Source organism: Barbus barbus, assembly GCF_936440315.1.
Source record: "Barbus barbus genome assembly, chromosome: 29".
Classification (NCBI taxonomy): Eukaryota; Metazoa; Chordata; class Actinopteri; order Cypriniformes; family Cyprinidae; genus Barbus; species Barbus barbus.
The window spans coordinates 8,666,321-8,682,032 of NC_136757.1; the positions used below are offsets into that span (position 1 = coordinate 8,666,321).

The following is a 15,712-nucleotide window of genomic DNA, read 5'->3' on the forward strand; positions in this document are numbered from 1 at the left end:
GGTAAATTGTTATCTCTATATAAAACCATCTAAAGGCGGATGGAAACATCAGTGGATGTGACGCAGGAAACATTTCAACGATGGTGTCATTGGGAGTATGCACTGACAAAAAAATTGTTACATCCAAGTTGACTGGTTTTATTTGAGTCAGAAATATCACTGAATCAACCTATTTACTAGTGCTGTCAATCGATTAAAAAATCGTAACTAATTAATCGGGATTAATCCCACCCAACATTAAAGTTTTTAAATATACTTTTATATTGCAATAATTTCTTCAAATTAATGTAGAAACCACGTAAAAAATATTTTTAATATTTGTTTAATGCATTATTTTATGACTGAAGGCGAGTTTCACTGATACCAGTACTGATGTCTCTAGGAAACTGCCCCCCCCTAATATTTAATAATAGACTCCAGCCATTAAACTTTACAGAATAATTGAGCTATCAATTACTTTAAAAAAAAACACAAAAAAACTTCTAATTTAAGTCAACTTAAAACAATCTTCACAAAACACATTATAATAAATGTCATATTTACCTGTGCCCTTCAGCAAGTAGGAAATATACAGAAATTGAATAAAGTTATCAAACACTAAACTCTAAATTAAATATATATGAATCCTTAAATCTATAAAAGTTATTGATTTCCTCTTTTTTCTTTTGTTCTTTGAGTAACAGACATCACAGCAGCTGGGTTATTCGGTTATTTGGCTGCTATTACTTTAAGAGCTGCCGCTGCTGAATGTGATGCTGATCTGACACGCATGCTGGTAGTTTCATTCGCGCTTTAATATGAAATGATACAGGCTATAGCACAGTATAATGGCTGACAGGACAGGAAAATTAGTTTTTACTGACATATGACCTGAAACATCTAATCTGCTGAAGCAAAGTGGAGTGCGCGTCTGAAAAGTCTCCTGTTTGAAGTGCTCGTAAATACATTCTGCGTCTAAATAAATTCAATTCTTGTCAAGAAAAAAGGAGATGGAAGCAGCAGTTGTGAGTACTGATGGGGTGGTCAACCCTAGCCCTGTTAAATATTTTCAACACTGTTAAACTGGAAAATGTAATCACCTGTGTTAACATGGTAATTTTGCCAACCCTACTAAATACATTAATTTAAAGTTTTGCCAACAAAACAACATTTTATGGGTTCAATTAAGTAGAAATAGTTTTTTAAGTTAACAATTGCAAGTCACCAGAAGTAACAAGAGAATGTGAATAGATTCTGTTGTGTCAGAGCTTGTCATGGGTCAGTATGAACCCAAATGTGTTGCTATTATTATTACACAGCGTAGATTAATCAATATAACATTGTATTTCAGGGCTATTGCACGTTGTGGAATTAAACAGACCCTGTTATTGATGAAACCAATAAGAATGCAATTATACAATGGAGTTTGTGGTTTATAGGGTTTTATTAAAGACAATCTGACTAAAGCAACACTCGTCTGCATAGAGCATCACTGCAGCCTGATTTATCATCAACATGTGCAAGTGATTTGACCGCAGTAATGAACTTACTGACCCCTGCAGTCTACCAGACATTCGTTAAGCAGAGTTTGTGTCCTAATCAAACCAGTTACTCGTCACAGATGGTATGCGTGTTCGCTGCTTGGAGCTAAAGGCCGTAATGCTTAATAATGTTGGTGCCGGAACTCTTAGTGGCTCATAAAAAGCAGAACCCTGATTAAATGTTAATGATTTTTCATTTACGTCTTACAGATTTCCTGCATGCCTGTTCCTATAAAAAGAGATGAAACGCAGATAAGAACTAGATTAAGAGCAGATCAACAATGTTTTGACTTTTAGATTGCACTTTTCCCATGAAGCAGGCCAAAGTTTAACCTGAGATCATTGCTTTGGTCTACCTGTGTGTAGTCACAGCCTATTTATTTCCTCTCATGTTGTTCCAAATCTGTTCTTTCTTATGCAGAACAAAAAAGAAGATATTTTGAAGAATGTTTCAGCTGTTTTTGTTTATACAATGAAAGTCATTGGGGTCCAAAACTTAACTGAACCCCATTAACTTTCATTTGGTGGACAAAAAAGAAATTACAGTAATTGAATGACTTGAGGGTGAGTAAATTCAGGCATTTTTTGTTTAACTAAAGGTGCAATAGGTGATTGTCTTCAGATTTTTTTTTTGTTATGTTGGTTGAAAGTATCTTCACATCCTGATAGCACTCATTAAGTTAAGTGGGCTTTGTTGTAAACATTAGCCACGTTTACATGTGCACTTTTTTGTCATTCCGATTGAAAGATTCGGTGGACTGTTTACATGAGACGTTATCTAATCTGATATGGTGTTTACATGTGCCTGTGCTTTCGATTTTAGGATAAGATAATAGCCTACAGTGAAAACAAAAACAAGTCACCAGAGGAAAAAACGCCCATATTTACGTTAATATTTTTAATAGCTGCTTGCACTTGCTTAGAATAAACGGTTAATATTTGAATCCCTTGCGTTCATTCGAGCGCTCAGTCATATGGCCAGAACGCCATCATAGAAATCATACGCCCCTCTGTAATGCAGCTCTGAAATGAATTGTACTCTGATACTACAAAGTTTTACTGTACTGGAACAAATACACGATTTCTTACCAAGAGTTGCTGAACATTGAATCAAAGGAGTGTTGCTTTATGAACACAGGGAGTGATCTCAATGAGCTATATCACACATAACAAACGTGTTTTTGTACAATATTCATGGCACGTATAAATTCAAGCAGATCGGAAATTATGAATCTGTAATCTACATAAAATGACAAAGGCAAATTTTTGTCAAGTTGTTTATTTTCATTGAGCTATACTTTCACTATCATCATTGTGTTGTTTCTAACGTTAAGCTGAAAAGTAGAAAAATGCGCTTAATTTCAGGTGGTCCGTAACACAGCAAGCGTTCTCCATTCTAATGTTTTTTTAACTGTATAATTAAAAAATGTACTTTATACCTTCACTATTACCCAGTCTCTACTGTAGTGTCGGTGTCCCCAGATCACAGAATGTACTGCATCGCCGACATCCGTTCACGTTCTGACGACCCGACCTCTTGACGTGATGACGTAGACGCAAAGTAATCGGTTTAACGCGTTTAGAATTTTAATTTTGTGCGGTTTACAGAAAGGTTTATCCCACACCTTTCAAACCGATTACAATTTCATTCGGTTTGGGCATTTTTATGTACACAGGACAGTCGTGGCCTAGTGGATAGAGAGTTGGACTTGTAACCTGAAGGTCGTAGGTTTGAGTCTCAGGTGCGGCAGGGATTGTAGGTGGGATTAACAAACACTCTCTCCACCCTCAATACCACGACTGAGGTGAGACCCTTGAGCAAGGCACTGAACCCCCAACTGCTCCCCGACTGCTGCAGCATTGGCTGCCCACTGCTCCGGGTGTATGTTCACTACTGTGTGTACACTTGGATGGGTTAAATGCAGAGCACAAATTCTGAGTATGGGTCACCATACTTGGCCACACACCACTTCCCCCTTTTATTCCGATTGAGGTGTTTATATGGAGCATTTTCATTCGGACTGGACTTTTAAACCGATTACAATGCTCCATGTAAACGCACCTAGTGTTGTAATGTTGTCTCCGATCGTCTGATCTGTTCGCATTCGTGCGTTCAGGAGGCGTGGCTTTGCCCGGCGATTTGCAGGGAAGGTGGGATGTTCGCGTTCAGTGCTATCAAGCTAAAGTTAGCATTTTCCAAGATCTCCTACTGCACCTTTAAATAGACATTCAAAGACTGTTCAAAGCGTATTGTTCAGTACAGGCTTTCAAAAATCAAAAGCTCCATTCTGATTGGCTGATGTATATTTTTCCTTGGAAGTCAGGATGCAGTGGTGTTTATGTGGTACTAGGATGACTGTCCTTTCAGAAGGCAGTCGTGGCCTAATGGATAGAGAGTTGGACTTGTAACCCGAAGGTCGTGGGTTCGCATGGCGCTATATGGAGCTCAAAGACGTTCCCAGATATTGCAGGACAGGCCAGGCGCCCCCTCTTGTGCCAGTGACCTCAGAGTTGTGGGACGCGTGTCTGATGTCATTGCCAAGTTTACAGAGTCCTCCACAGGGACATTCCTCATCCCACTCGTCCACATCATCCCAATACCTCCCCCTTTATCACTTCATACTGGCTCTTCAAGCAAATACATTTCAGAATTGTGTTGTATACAAATATTCATTGTTAGAACTGTTTCTTGAGCAGCAAATCAGCATATTAGACTGATTTCTGAAGGATCATGTGACACTGAAGACTGTGATTTAGTAGATATAGACCTATATGACTTCAAATGTAATTTTAGGATGTATACACCATCCAGCACAGTACTTTATGTCCCAGATGAAAACAATGGACAAATCGGGTCTGCTAGCCTGCTGTCAGAAGAATGCAACATTTATGCATTGCAGATGCTTGTTTGAGTTTTGTAATCTGCAAAAATTGCTTGGAGCGCTCAAAACAAACAGCAGTAATGCTCAATATATTCTGAGGAAGAATCTGAGCATATTTCACCAACGGATGTCTGAGGGAGACGTGACCGTATTAGGTTGTGTTTCAGGAGTCCTCTCCCAACTCCTGAGAGAATGTTGTCGGGTGCTGTGTTCTCTCTTTCTCTCTCACACAGTGCTCATTTAGATAATAATGGTCTAAGGAGCCAACAGCATTGCAGTCCAGTCTATAATCTCTTCAGTCGCACGTCAAGGCATAAATGTTTTGATTTAGAGATTTGTTGTTTCAGAATGCCACCTTTTAAGACAGTGGTCTCAAATTGAGTAGTCAGTGAGTTGACTGAAAAACTAGTCAGCTAATTGGTATAATATATATATGCCCTGTATAAAATGGTATTCTTAGGGGGGACTTACATTAGACACGTTCTTGTGTCCAAAAACAACTATACCAGTGCTTCTCAACCAGGGAAAACCTTCCCTGCCGGGGAGCACCAATAGTCTAAAAATAATTTAGATATGCACTACCATTCAAAAATTTGGGATCAGTTTATTTATTTATTTAAGAATGCAATACTTTTTATCCAGCAAAAATGAATTAAATTGATCAAAAGTGACAGTAAAGACATTTATAATGTTAGAGAGATATTAATTTCAAATAAATGCTGTTCTTTTGAACTTTCTATTTATCAGTGAAAAAAAAAGTATCATGGTTTTTAACAATGATAATAATAAGAAATGTTTCTTTAGCAGCAAATCAGCAAATTAGAATGATTTCTGAAAGATTATGTGACACTAAAGACTAGAAATTGCCTCGCCTCGCCTCGCGACTGTTATTTTGAGTTTACTCCTCGTCTCGTGTTCCTCGTTCCTCCCCGTTGTGTGCACCGTGACAGATACAGTATGTACATGGCTGCACCAAGAGAGTTGTAGAGTGCAAACTGTCTGAATGTTAAAGTAAAAAATTAACAAAGTCCTTAAAATGTATGCTAAAAATGTAAAACGAAAAGAAAAATCGAAAACTAGTCAAACTTACTATTGCCTACCATGACCCATCCCTGATTTTGAGTGGTACAGGATTTAGTCCACTGACAGGTTCATACAGATGTATAATTACACACACACCCACATACACACGGCTCTCTTTGTCTCCTCCATACAGTACATGTGGAGACAGACAGTACAATAAATCAACATTCCTTCACTCTCAGTTGTACCATTTCCGAACTGGCTATTGAGTATTATGGGTCTTTTATTTTGACTAAGTAACTCTTGATATATGACTTCACAAAGCATGTCAGTTTGCAACAAAGGGATTTCATAATTATAAATTCAAAAAGAGGCAAAAGGCATCCTTTTCTGTATTGTGAAATGAATGAATGGCCTTAGTGTTTAATTCAATGCACTGAAATCGTTACCCTTTTACTAACTGAATTCAAATGACTGCTGAAGAGAATGGACATGAATGATTTGTTTGTAACACTGACATGTCAAATACAGCTGTGATCCTTGCGTGTGTCACATGACGTCATGAAAGAGAAACGGACAGGATATTTGGGGTTTGCTATGGAAAACTATTTTATTTTTATGCTAAATTATGTGGATTTTGAAATGTTTTTGTAATGTTTTGTACACACCCTAACGTGCCAAACCCACTTTCCTTTTACCATGTAACACAAAAGATGTTTTTTAGGAGGATGCCCTGGCAGTTATTTCACATACAATGAATGTGGATGGATTCAACCAAACTCCAATGACAAAAAAGCACCAGCTTTAGAAAAGTAGTACTTTTGACTCGTGCTAATCTAAGTCATGTAATAGCTTTTGTGAGGAACAGACACAATTCTTGTAGAAACATAAGCTATATTCACTTGCAAAACCTTTGTGTTTCTCAGAGAAAATCCATGTTCACTTGAAAAATATTTGCATTCCCCCAGAAACTTTGCATTTACTTGCAGACCTTTTACGTTGGCTTGCTAAACTTTTGCGTTCCCCCGAGAAACTGTGTTTGCTTTAAAACTTTTGTGTTTCCCCCCCCAAGATTTTTGGTTAACTTTTGTTTTCCCTCAAGAAACTTTGTGTTCACTTATGAAACTTTTGCATTCCCCATAGAAACTTTGTCCTTTTCAAAATGTTTGCGTTCCCCTTAAAAAAACTTTGTTTGCTTTCAAAAGTTTGTGTTCCCCCAAGAAACTTCATGTTCACTCACAAAACCTTTGAATTTCCCAGAGAAACTTTGCATTCGTTTGCAAAACTTTTGCATTCCCCTGAGAAATTTTGTTCACTTGCAAAACTTTTACATTTCCTGGAGAAACTTTGCACTCACTTGCAGAACTTTTGTGTTCCCCAAAAGAAATATTGTGGTCGCTTGCAAAATGTTTGTGTACCCCAAAGGAACTTTGCGTTTGCTTGCATTCACTTTCAAAACATTTGTTGGCTTGCAAAACTTTTGACTTCCGCAGGGAAATGTTGTTTATTTGCAAAACCTTTATGTTCCACCGAGAAACTTTTCATTCTCTTGCAAAATTTTTGTGTTCCCTGTAGAAACTTTGCGTTTACAACATACAAAACTTTTGTGTTTCCCTAAAAAACTTCACTTTCAAAACTTTTGTGTTCCCAAGAAACTGTGTTCACTTACGAAACTTTTGCTTTTTTACAGAGAACCTTTGTGTTCGCTTGCAAAACGTTTGCATTCCCCTGAGAAACTTTGTTTGTTCATGAAACTTTTGTGTTCCCTCAAGAAATTTTGTGTTCACTTGCAAAACTTTTGCATTCTCCTAAAAACAAAAAAATCCCCTAACCTTGAGATCACTTGCGGAACAATTGCGGAATGCAATATTTTTGCTAAAAACTGCAAGTCAATGCAGGGTTTTGGATGGGAATGCAAAAGTTTTGTGAGCAAACACAAAGTTTCTTGGAGGAATGTTAAACTTTTATGAGCAAATGCAAAAGCAGTGCAATATAATTTTGTTCTCTGGTCCTATATTTTTTCATTCACCATGTCCCGTTATGACCATGTCAACCATGTCTGTTGGTTGAAATGACATGAGGGTGAATTACTGGCAGAAATGTAATTTTTGAGAGAACAATTTTTTTAATGTTTAGTCATATTTCACTTCTGTCCTAGAGTTCACGCTCATTAATTGATACAGTACAAATCCATATATGTGACCCTGGACCACAAAACCAGTCTTAAGTGTCAATTTGTCAATGCATACATCTGAAAGCTGAATAAATAAGCTTTCCATTGATGTATGGTTTGTCAGGATCAGACAATATTTGGCCCGAGATACAACAATTTGAAAATCTGGAATCAGAGGGTGCAAAAAAATCTAAATGTTGAGAAAATTGTCTTTAAAGTTGTCCAAATGAAGTTCTTAGCAATGCATATTACTAATAAAAAAATTAGTTTTTATATTAATATCTTCATGGAACATGATCTTTACTTTATATCCTAATGATTTTTGGCATAAAAGATTTTTTTTTAATTTTGACCCATGCAATGTATTTTTGTCTATTGCTACAAATATACCCCAGCGACTTAAGACTGGTTTTGTGGTCCAGGGTCACATAAGTTACTAAGCAGCGCCACTCATACAAATAAACACCTCCCCACTGCGGGACCCTCACATACTGAGAGATGATTGTGAAGCACACATGCATAAACACACACTCAATTGTCGTTTTCTGTTATGCAATGGAACTCATTCAAGATTGGTGAGTCATCGGGGCCAAGAGAATGAGAGAAGAGAATAACCCAACATATCATCCCCTGTGTGAAAAGCCCAGTGTTCATAGCAGTGGATACAGCGTTCAGGAAACTGATGGCAATCATTATGGTCTCTGGTTCATAGTTAATCATCTCACATGGAAAACACTCTAGGAGTGCTTGCTTCATGGTTATACTCTCAGAGCGGGAAACATTGTCAAATGGAAAGCTAAAGTCATATGAAGCATTTTATGTTGGACAGTTCCCCAGTTGCCATGATGACTGAGTTTTTTTGTGGTTTTTATACATCATTTGTTGTAGAGCTCATAGGATAATGTTCTTATGTTTGAAACAGTTTTCCTTGTTTAATTTTTTTTTTGGTTCAGTTATGTTTACAGGATGTTCAGGATGTTTACAGCAGATATGATTGGTCATCTGTGCTGGTTTTCACACACTTATGGCTTGTTGGAAAGTTTGACCAGTCGTCATTGTTTAGTTTTTCAATGCCATAGCAACAAAGCAGTCCAGTTGTAGTTGTAGTTGCACTTTCTGGTCTTTCACATTTAATGTTTGTCAAAAAAAAGTGTTGAAGCAATCATAATTGAAGCCCACACCGCAGATTGAGGTTAAATGGTGGTATGTTGTAACAGCCACTGTGACCATACCTTGCTTTTGTCCAAGACATAGCCATGGCAATGACAGAGCAAAACATGCAAAGAATTGTTGGGAATGAATCCAAGAATATCCATATCATCCATGTGTATGATGAGCAATAAATGCTGTTCTTTGTACCTTTTTATTCATCAAAGAATCAAAGAAAAAAGTATCACAGGTTCCAAAAAAATACCAAGCAGCACAACGATTTCAACGCTGATAATAAATCAGCATATTAGTATGATTTCTGAAGGATCATGTGACACTGAAGACTGGAGTAATGATGCTGAAAATTCAGCCTTGCATCACAGGAATAAATTATATTTAAAAGTATATTAAAATAGGAAACCAATATTAGAAATTGCAATAATATTTCACAATATTACAGTTTTTTTCTGTATTTTTGATCAAATAAATATAGTCTTGATGAGCATAAGAGATTAAAAACTAAAATCTTACTGATCCCAAACTTTTGAATGGCAGTGTGTTTGTGTGTATATATATACATACATGCAGGATATATTCATATATTCATAGCAAATTAGCTTAATATCAGTTTTTCATCAATTAGTATTTCTTAATGATATTGTCACTAAATTTAGCAATTTGCCATGTTTCAGTCACTACTTCATATTTGTTCTGAAAAAAATGCTAATATTTTAATATACAAAATATATTAAATATGTACATGACAAGAGCTTTATTAGGAATTTATCTGCAATACAGTGTGAACATAGAGAGTAGAAGAGAAGCAAACAGATATACTGTTCAAAGGGCTGACACTAGACAGAATGCAAATATGACTCAGTGAAGTAATCAATATGCTAATTATCACATGATGTCATCTAGTGACTTTCTGAGCAGGATTTAGTGCTTTCCATTGAAAGTAGTTGGCAAGAGTGGTAGTAGTGAGCGGTGTTAACAGACTAGTTTAAGGGTTACACCAGTAATTGAATACTGTTTGTCAGTCACTGATTTGAATAAAATAGAAATAAACAAAGTAACATTTCAAAAGTCCTCATGATTTTGTATTGAATATTTATGATTTAAAGTGTCTACATAAATTCTGCATAGTCAGGAAATAACAGTCTTTTGAATGTTGTTTCTTTCAGGCAGTGCGTCTGAGATCTGAGTGATTACTGACTAGGATCAGCTGCAGATGACATGCAGTCTCAGGTAAGAGCATCTGTTGAGGTTCAAAGCTTACTCTCTGTGTTTCTCCATCTGCTAAACCGTTAACGTGAGGTACTTTGCACTTGCACTTATGATCCTTGGCAGCTCCTGGGCCGTTCAGCATCACCTCGAAAGACGCCCTTGAACCAGAGAAAGAAAGAAACGTTATAAACAGCCCCTTACACAATGACAGGAGGAGAGAAAGAGAGAGCTATTTATGGACTAGACTTGGATTTCCATGAAAAAGGCCCTGTCCTTGTTCCCCCAGCTCACAAAGCATCTCCATGATTTAACAAGATACAGTTTCACTATCTGTGAGAACACGGGGATCTTCCCATGACCCCTAGACTTCACATGGAGAGAGGGAGCATTATTCAGGTCACAGAGAGAGCAGAGAGTGAGGGATGGTGGGGTTCGAATCAAGAGGAAGAGGAAAGGAGGTCAGGAAGACGTTTCACAATGCAAAACTAAGCCAGTAATGCTAACTTAACCTGTTATCAGCGGTGAACTCTTCATGACCCTGTAGGCTGAGAGTCACACCTTAGGGAGTTTGAATGAGGGAGCTCAGTAAAACAGGGCCCTGTAATGAGCCCCTCAAACTAAGCCACAAAGAGTGCTTCTCTGTAAGAAGCTGGAACAACTAATCTAAAATGGACGAAGATGTACAGTTTGTTTTGATACTTTGAATGAATAACAAATGGAGCTGACAAGAGAGCAGATTTATCATTGCTATAGTTGCTTCCCAAAACCCTTACAAAAAATGGTCACAAAAATATAAAACATAATATAATAATACTTTTAAATGGTTATCAATTGTAAGGTTTACCATAATTAAAGTTTTCATCTAGCCAAAAGCTGAAATCAAAAAATTTTTTTTTTTGATTTACTGAAATAAAATATATAAATCAGATGAAATTAAATGAATGACTTAAGTGAAAATAGAAATGTTGTATAAACAAAATAAGTTGAAGTACTAAAATTAATATGTGACCCTGGACCACAAAACCAGTCATAAGTGTCAATTTTTCGAAATTTAGATTTATACATCACCTGAAAGCTGAATAAGCAAGCTTGGTTTGTAAGGATTGGACAATATTTGGCCGAGATACAACTATTTCATTTTTGGAATCTGAGGGTCCAAAAAATCTAAATACTGAGACAAATGCCTTTAAAGTTGTCCAAATGAAGTTCTTAGCAATGCATATTACTAATCAAAAATTATGTTTTAATATATTTATGGTAGGAAATTTATAAAATATCTTCATGGAACATGATCTTTACTTAATATCCTAATGATTTTTGGCATAAAAAAAGTGATAATTTGGACCCATACAATGTATTTTTGGTTATTGCTACAAATATACCCCAGCGACTTAAGACCAGGGTCACATATAACTAAAACTGAAATATTAAAACTATAAATACAATTTTATTTAAATGTATTTATTTATTTATGATAAATAAAAATGACAAAAGCACATAGCAAAATTTTTAAAAATGTTTGTAGCTTATCCACATTGTGTGCATGAATTACGTACAGAGAAGCACTAATGAAACTATTTTGCTAAATAATTTCAGCCGTTCACTACACTGATTTATTGATTGATTGATTGATTGATTGCTGTTTTGGCCAAATATTGTTGGATTCTGAAATTTCAGTGCATCACTACTCTTGTGAAAAAGAGGTATACTTTAGCATACTTAAAAAAAAGTACTTACTATAGAAATATTATTCTTTAAAAGAATAAATGTAATGTTTTCTGACACGGCAAGTGCATTATTTACAATTAAATGAATGTATTATATAATTGTAATTAGTTTAACTTTACAGTGCTTTTTTGACACAAGTAGGATCCTTATATGTAATTAAATAATAATTATAATTAAATATCCTTATATGTAATTTTATTTCATTAATATTATTAATATTATTATTATTATTTTTAAATAATCTACACTAGAAGTGCACATTCAGTACAATTAAATGCACTTCTTTTTCTAGTAGTTATTTTTTGTAGTTACAGTATAAAACAAGTGGGGCTAACTGATAAAGCTAACTATCTAAACCTTCACTTCCTGTTCTTGAGAACTGAATGTCTTTGGAAACTGTGATTCAGCTCAGTGGGTAGCACTGTCACCTCACAGCAAGAAGGTCTGTTTGGAGTCCCTGCTGAGCCAGTGGAGTTTGCGTGTTCTCCTCATGTCTGTGTGGCTTTCCCCCATAATCAAAAGACATTTGGCATAGGTGACTTGGACACTATATATTGCCCCTACAGTAGGTGTGCATGAGTGCATGCATGTGTGTGTGTCTGTGTGTGAGCCCTGTTGTTTAGGGTGTCTCCCACCTGGCTGTGCCCCAAAACGCTGGGATAGTTTCCAGCCCCCCGCGACCCTGTGGAGTATAAAGCAGTATGGAAAATGGATGGAAACAGTGACTCTAGGTAATGAAATAAAACCTCTGTTTTTCTCTCAGAGAAGAGCGGAGGTTCATGACCATCTCAATGGCTCGCGGATCGTTTTCTCGGATGAGGCTCTTCCTGGCAGTGGATCCAGACAGCACTTCATGGCTCCGGATATGACCCAGGAAGTAGTCGTAATCTCTCCTGGTCTTCCTACACCTCCCTCAAGTCCGTTCCACATCAGTGCAGCCCCTGCGCCTCCACAGCACAAGGCAAGAGCACAGCCGTAACACATTACTGCTGCAGACGTTGAGAACTTTAATATTCATATGCACTGGGGTCCAAAGGTCTAAAACCACACTGAAAATCTAGGATTCAAAATTGAATCTAAACCTGGACATACAGTAAACCGATAAGACAATATTTCAGAAAAATGTCAGATTCTGCAGCTTTCTAGGTCACTAAATTTAAACGTAAATAATAATTAAAATATAAATAATAATAATAAAAATGCTACATGCTGCTACTCATAATTTAGTATGTAAAAATTTAGTTTAAAATCTATTCAGTTCGGTTCAACTCAACACTAATCTTTTCACATTATGCTTTGAGTAGCGCAGTGATACAGTGTTGTTGAAATGAAGTTGAAATAAAATAAATTTTAGATAAAAAACTTAAACTTAAATGAAAATAGAAGTTATTTTGTGAACTAACTGAAATAAAATAAGCTGAAGTAGTAAAATTAATATAACTAAAACTGAAAAATAATTTATTTATATTTGTTATTCATTTATAATAATAATAAAAATTATGAATGAATAACACTGCTTTAACATGATTACAAGCTGACTTGGACTGAATGTGTGCAGACTCTTAATTTAGATTGTTCTGCCCTCTTGTGGCGATATTTAAAAAGAATATAGTATGCTAATCCTGTTTACAGCAACTCGAAATATGCTTTATTTTCATTTCAATTTGTAATTATTATTAATTATTATATATAGTGTGCCCAAGCTAAGTATTTCAACACTTATTATATACGCATTAGATAACAAATATCACTCCAAGTGGCATGTTTTTGGGACAGTTTTTACACAGTATAACTGATGTTATATATGTGTTATATACAGAATAACTAACGTTTCCTATTTACCTTATACTCTTTAATTCACTATTAGAATATGATTGTCATATACTGTATCTCTGACGGTGCAATAATGTTTCCATCAGGTCGCAGAGGTCAATGGAGGTGGATTTCCAACACAGAGTTTCGGATCCTACTATGGGCCGACTCAGACAAATGGTAATGGTAAGATATTACTTGACTAAATTATCATAAGAATTCCTATGTGTATTTTATCTGTGATTATAAGTATATGTAACCAATAGTAACCATGGGTTTCTCTGCTTGAATTGGAGGACATTTGAACTTTTGAAATAAGAATTGCAAATATTATGTTCATATATTATATTAATATTTCATGCAATTTGATGTGTTAAATTGTCATCTCTCTGTCTTTCAGTTGGATTATCCAATGGTGGGATATGGACTGGAGGGTCTGCCACGTTGCCCGGGACGTCTGGCATCCGCGAGGAGCGCTTAATCAAGTTCTCTGGAATAGGTCCTGTAGATGAGACAGGCATGCCTATCGCATCCCGATCTGTGAGTCTCTCTCAACCACTGCAGTCCCAGAATGCATTCCTGTGTCACACCTTCAGACAGTTAGAAATAACAATGAAATCCATGGCTATTGTTTCTCTTATCCATAAAATAGCCATGAATACAGTGTGCTGGTTATCGGCAGAGTATTATAGTCAAATAAAACACTAAAAAATACAACCATAAAAAAAAAAAAATCATTATTTGAAATAAAATAAACATTAACAAAAAAAGAATATATATATATATATATATATATATATATATATATATATATATACATGTATATATACGCACACACACACACACACACACACACACACACACACAAACATACACTGTAGATACTGTATATATTATTTATTTATTTATTTATATAAGCTATTTTAGCAAGTTTAAATATAACTAAAAATAACTAAAACTTAATAAATACTATATAAACATATATATATTTTTAAAAACACTAATAAAAATGACAACAAATTACTAAAACTTTAAATAAAATAGCAAAAAATATAACATTAAATACAAATATGAAACCTAATTTCTCAAAATATTGATAAAATATGAGAATGCCTCAAGACTTATGTATTTGAGAAGAAAGATTTTGTTTATTAAGTTTATTTTTCTTACCCCATTAACAAATTATTTGTCTTGTTTTAAACATAAATCTTGCTGAATTTTATTCATGCTAAAAACGAGAAAAAACGTTTGCCAGTGTGGTATGAAAAACTTCAAGATATGCTCAAGATATAATAATATTAAAGAATTTTATTAAATTATTAATAATAATTTTTTATTCTGTTTAGATATTTTACTTGTAAACAAGACAAAAATATTGAGTAAAAATATTTAGTAGTTTATGCCAGCATGTTTTGTTTTTATTTTAAACAATGCATTTTTCTCTTTCCCAACCCTTTCTCCAGAGCGTAAACAAGCCCAAGGACTGGTATAGGAGCATGTTTAGACAAATCCACAGGAAACCAGAGGGTATGTGCTCTCCACATATCTCTCTCTGAAACAATGAGGAAATTCTTCATTATTTCTGTCACATTCTGCACTGATCCAGAAAGAATAAAGCCAAACTCTGGCTTAGAAATTTTAGACCTCATTTCTTGAACATTGTTTAACCTTTCAGCACATGAGGAGCTCAATGAGAAAGTGCACAATTGTCCCTTTGAAAGTGGAACCAGATAGGCTTTGCTGAGCATGATGGGATTCAAGATATCACACTGTGCCTTTCCATAATCAGTGAAGCTTCTGAGTTAGAAGATAGAGATTTCAAACTCATTAAAATAAAAAGCACAAACTTTTATTGTAAACAGTGATACTGGTTTTAGCTGGTTTAGACAACAGCAGCAGAAGTGTGTAAGTTTGCTGTTCAACTCCTGCTATAAGGTGTTCAGTGCTTTACCACTAACTGCTGTTACAAAACTTCAAAAAAAATCCCTCTAGGATATTTGGTCCGAGTCCTGCGCTTGATTAATGTACAGAAGTTTGCAGTTTAATAACTAGAAAAGCAGCTGATGTAATTGAGTAATTACGAGCAACTTGATCAGTGTGTTTTCATAGACACCTGGTTTAACTCAGATTTACTGAGCTTATAGAAAGAAAGAAGTTAATAGCTGGCTGTCATGTGATAATCTTACATGGTATCTGGT

At 35.4% G+C, this 15,712-nt stretch overlaps 1 protein-coding gene across 9 annotated transcripts in view; it reads left to right on the top strand.

Annotated features, from left to right (window-relative positions):
• The window catches only part of LOC306849254 (vinexin-like), a 57,925-nt gene that overhangs the window by 18,224 nt on the left and 23,989 nt on the right, over window positions 1-15,712 (top strand). For 5 of the 9 annotated variants that reach the window (XM_079384158.1, XM_079384160.1, XM_079384153.1 and 2 more), the window contains exons 2-6: window positions 9,932-9,995; window positions 12,466-12,663; window positions 13,622-13,700; window positions 13,915-14,054; window positions 14,978-15,041. In XM_079384158.1, coding sequence (XP_079240284.1) covers window positions 9,984-9,995; window positions 12,466-12,663; window positions 13,622-13,700; window positions 13,915-14,054; window positions 14,978-15,041 — 493 coding nt within the window. In that variant the 5' untranslated portion in view covers window positions 9,932-9,983. The remainder of the gene's footprint in view (window positions 1-9,931; window positions 9,996-12,465; window positions 12,664-13,621; window positions 13,701-13,914; window positions 14,055-14,977; window positions 15,042-15,712) is intronic. The other 4 variants (XM_079384155.1, XM_079384157.1, XM_079384159.1 and 1 more) reach the window with 1 other exon arrangement.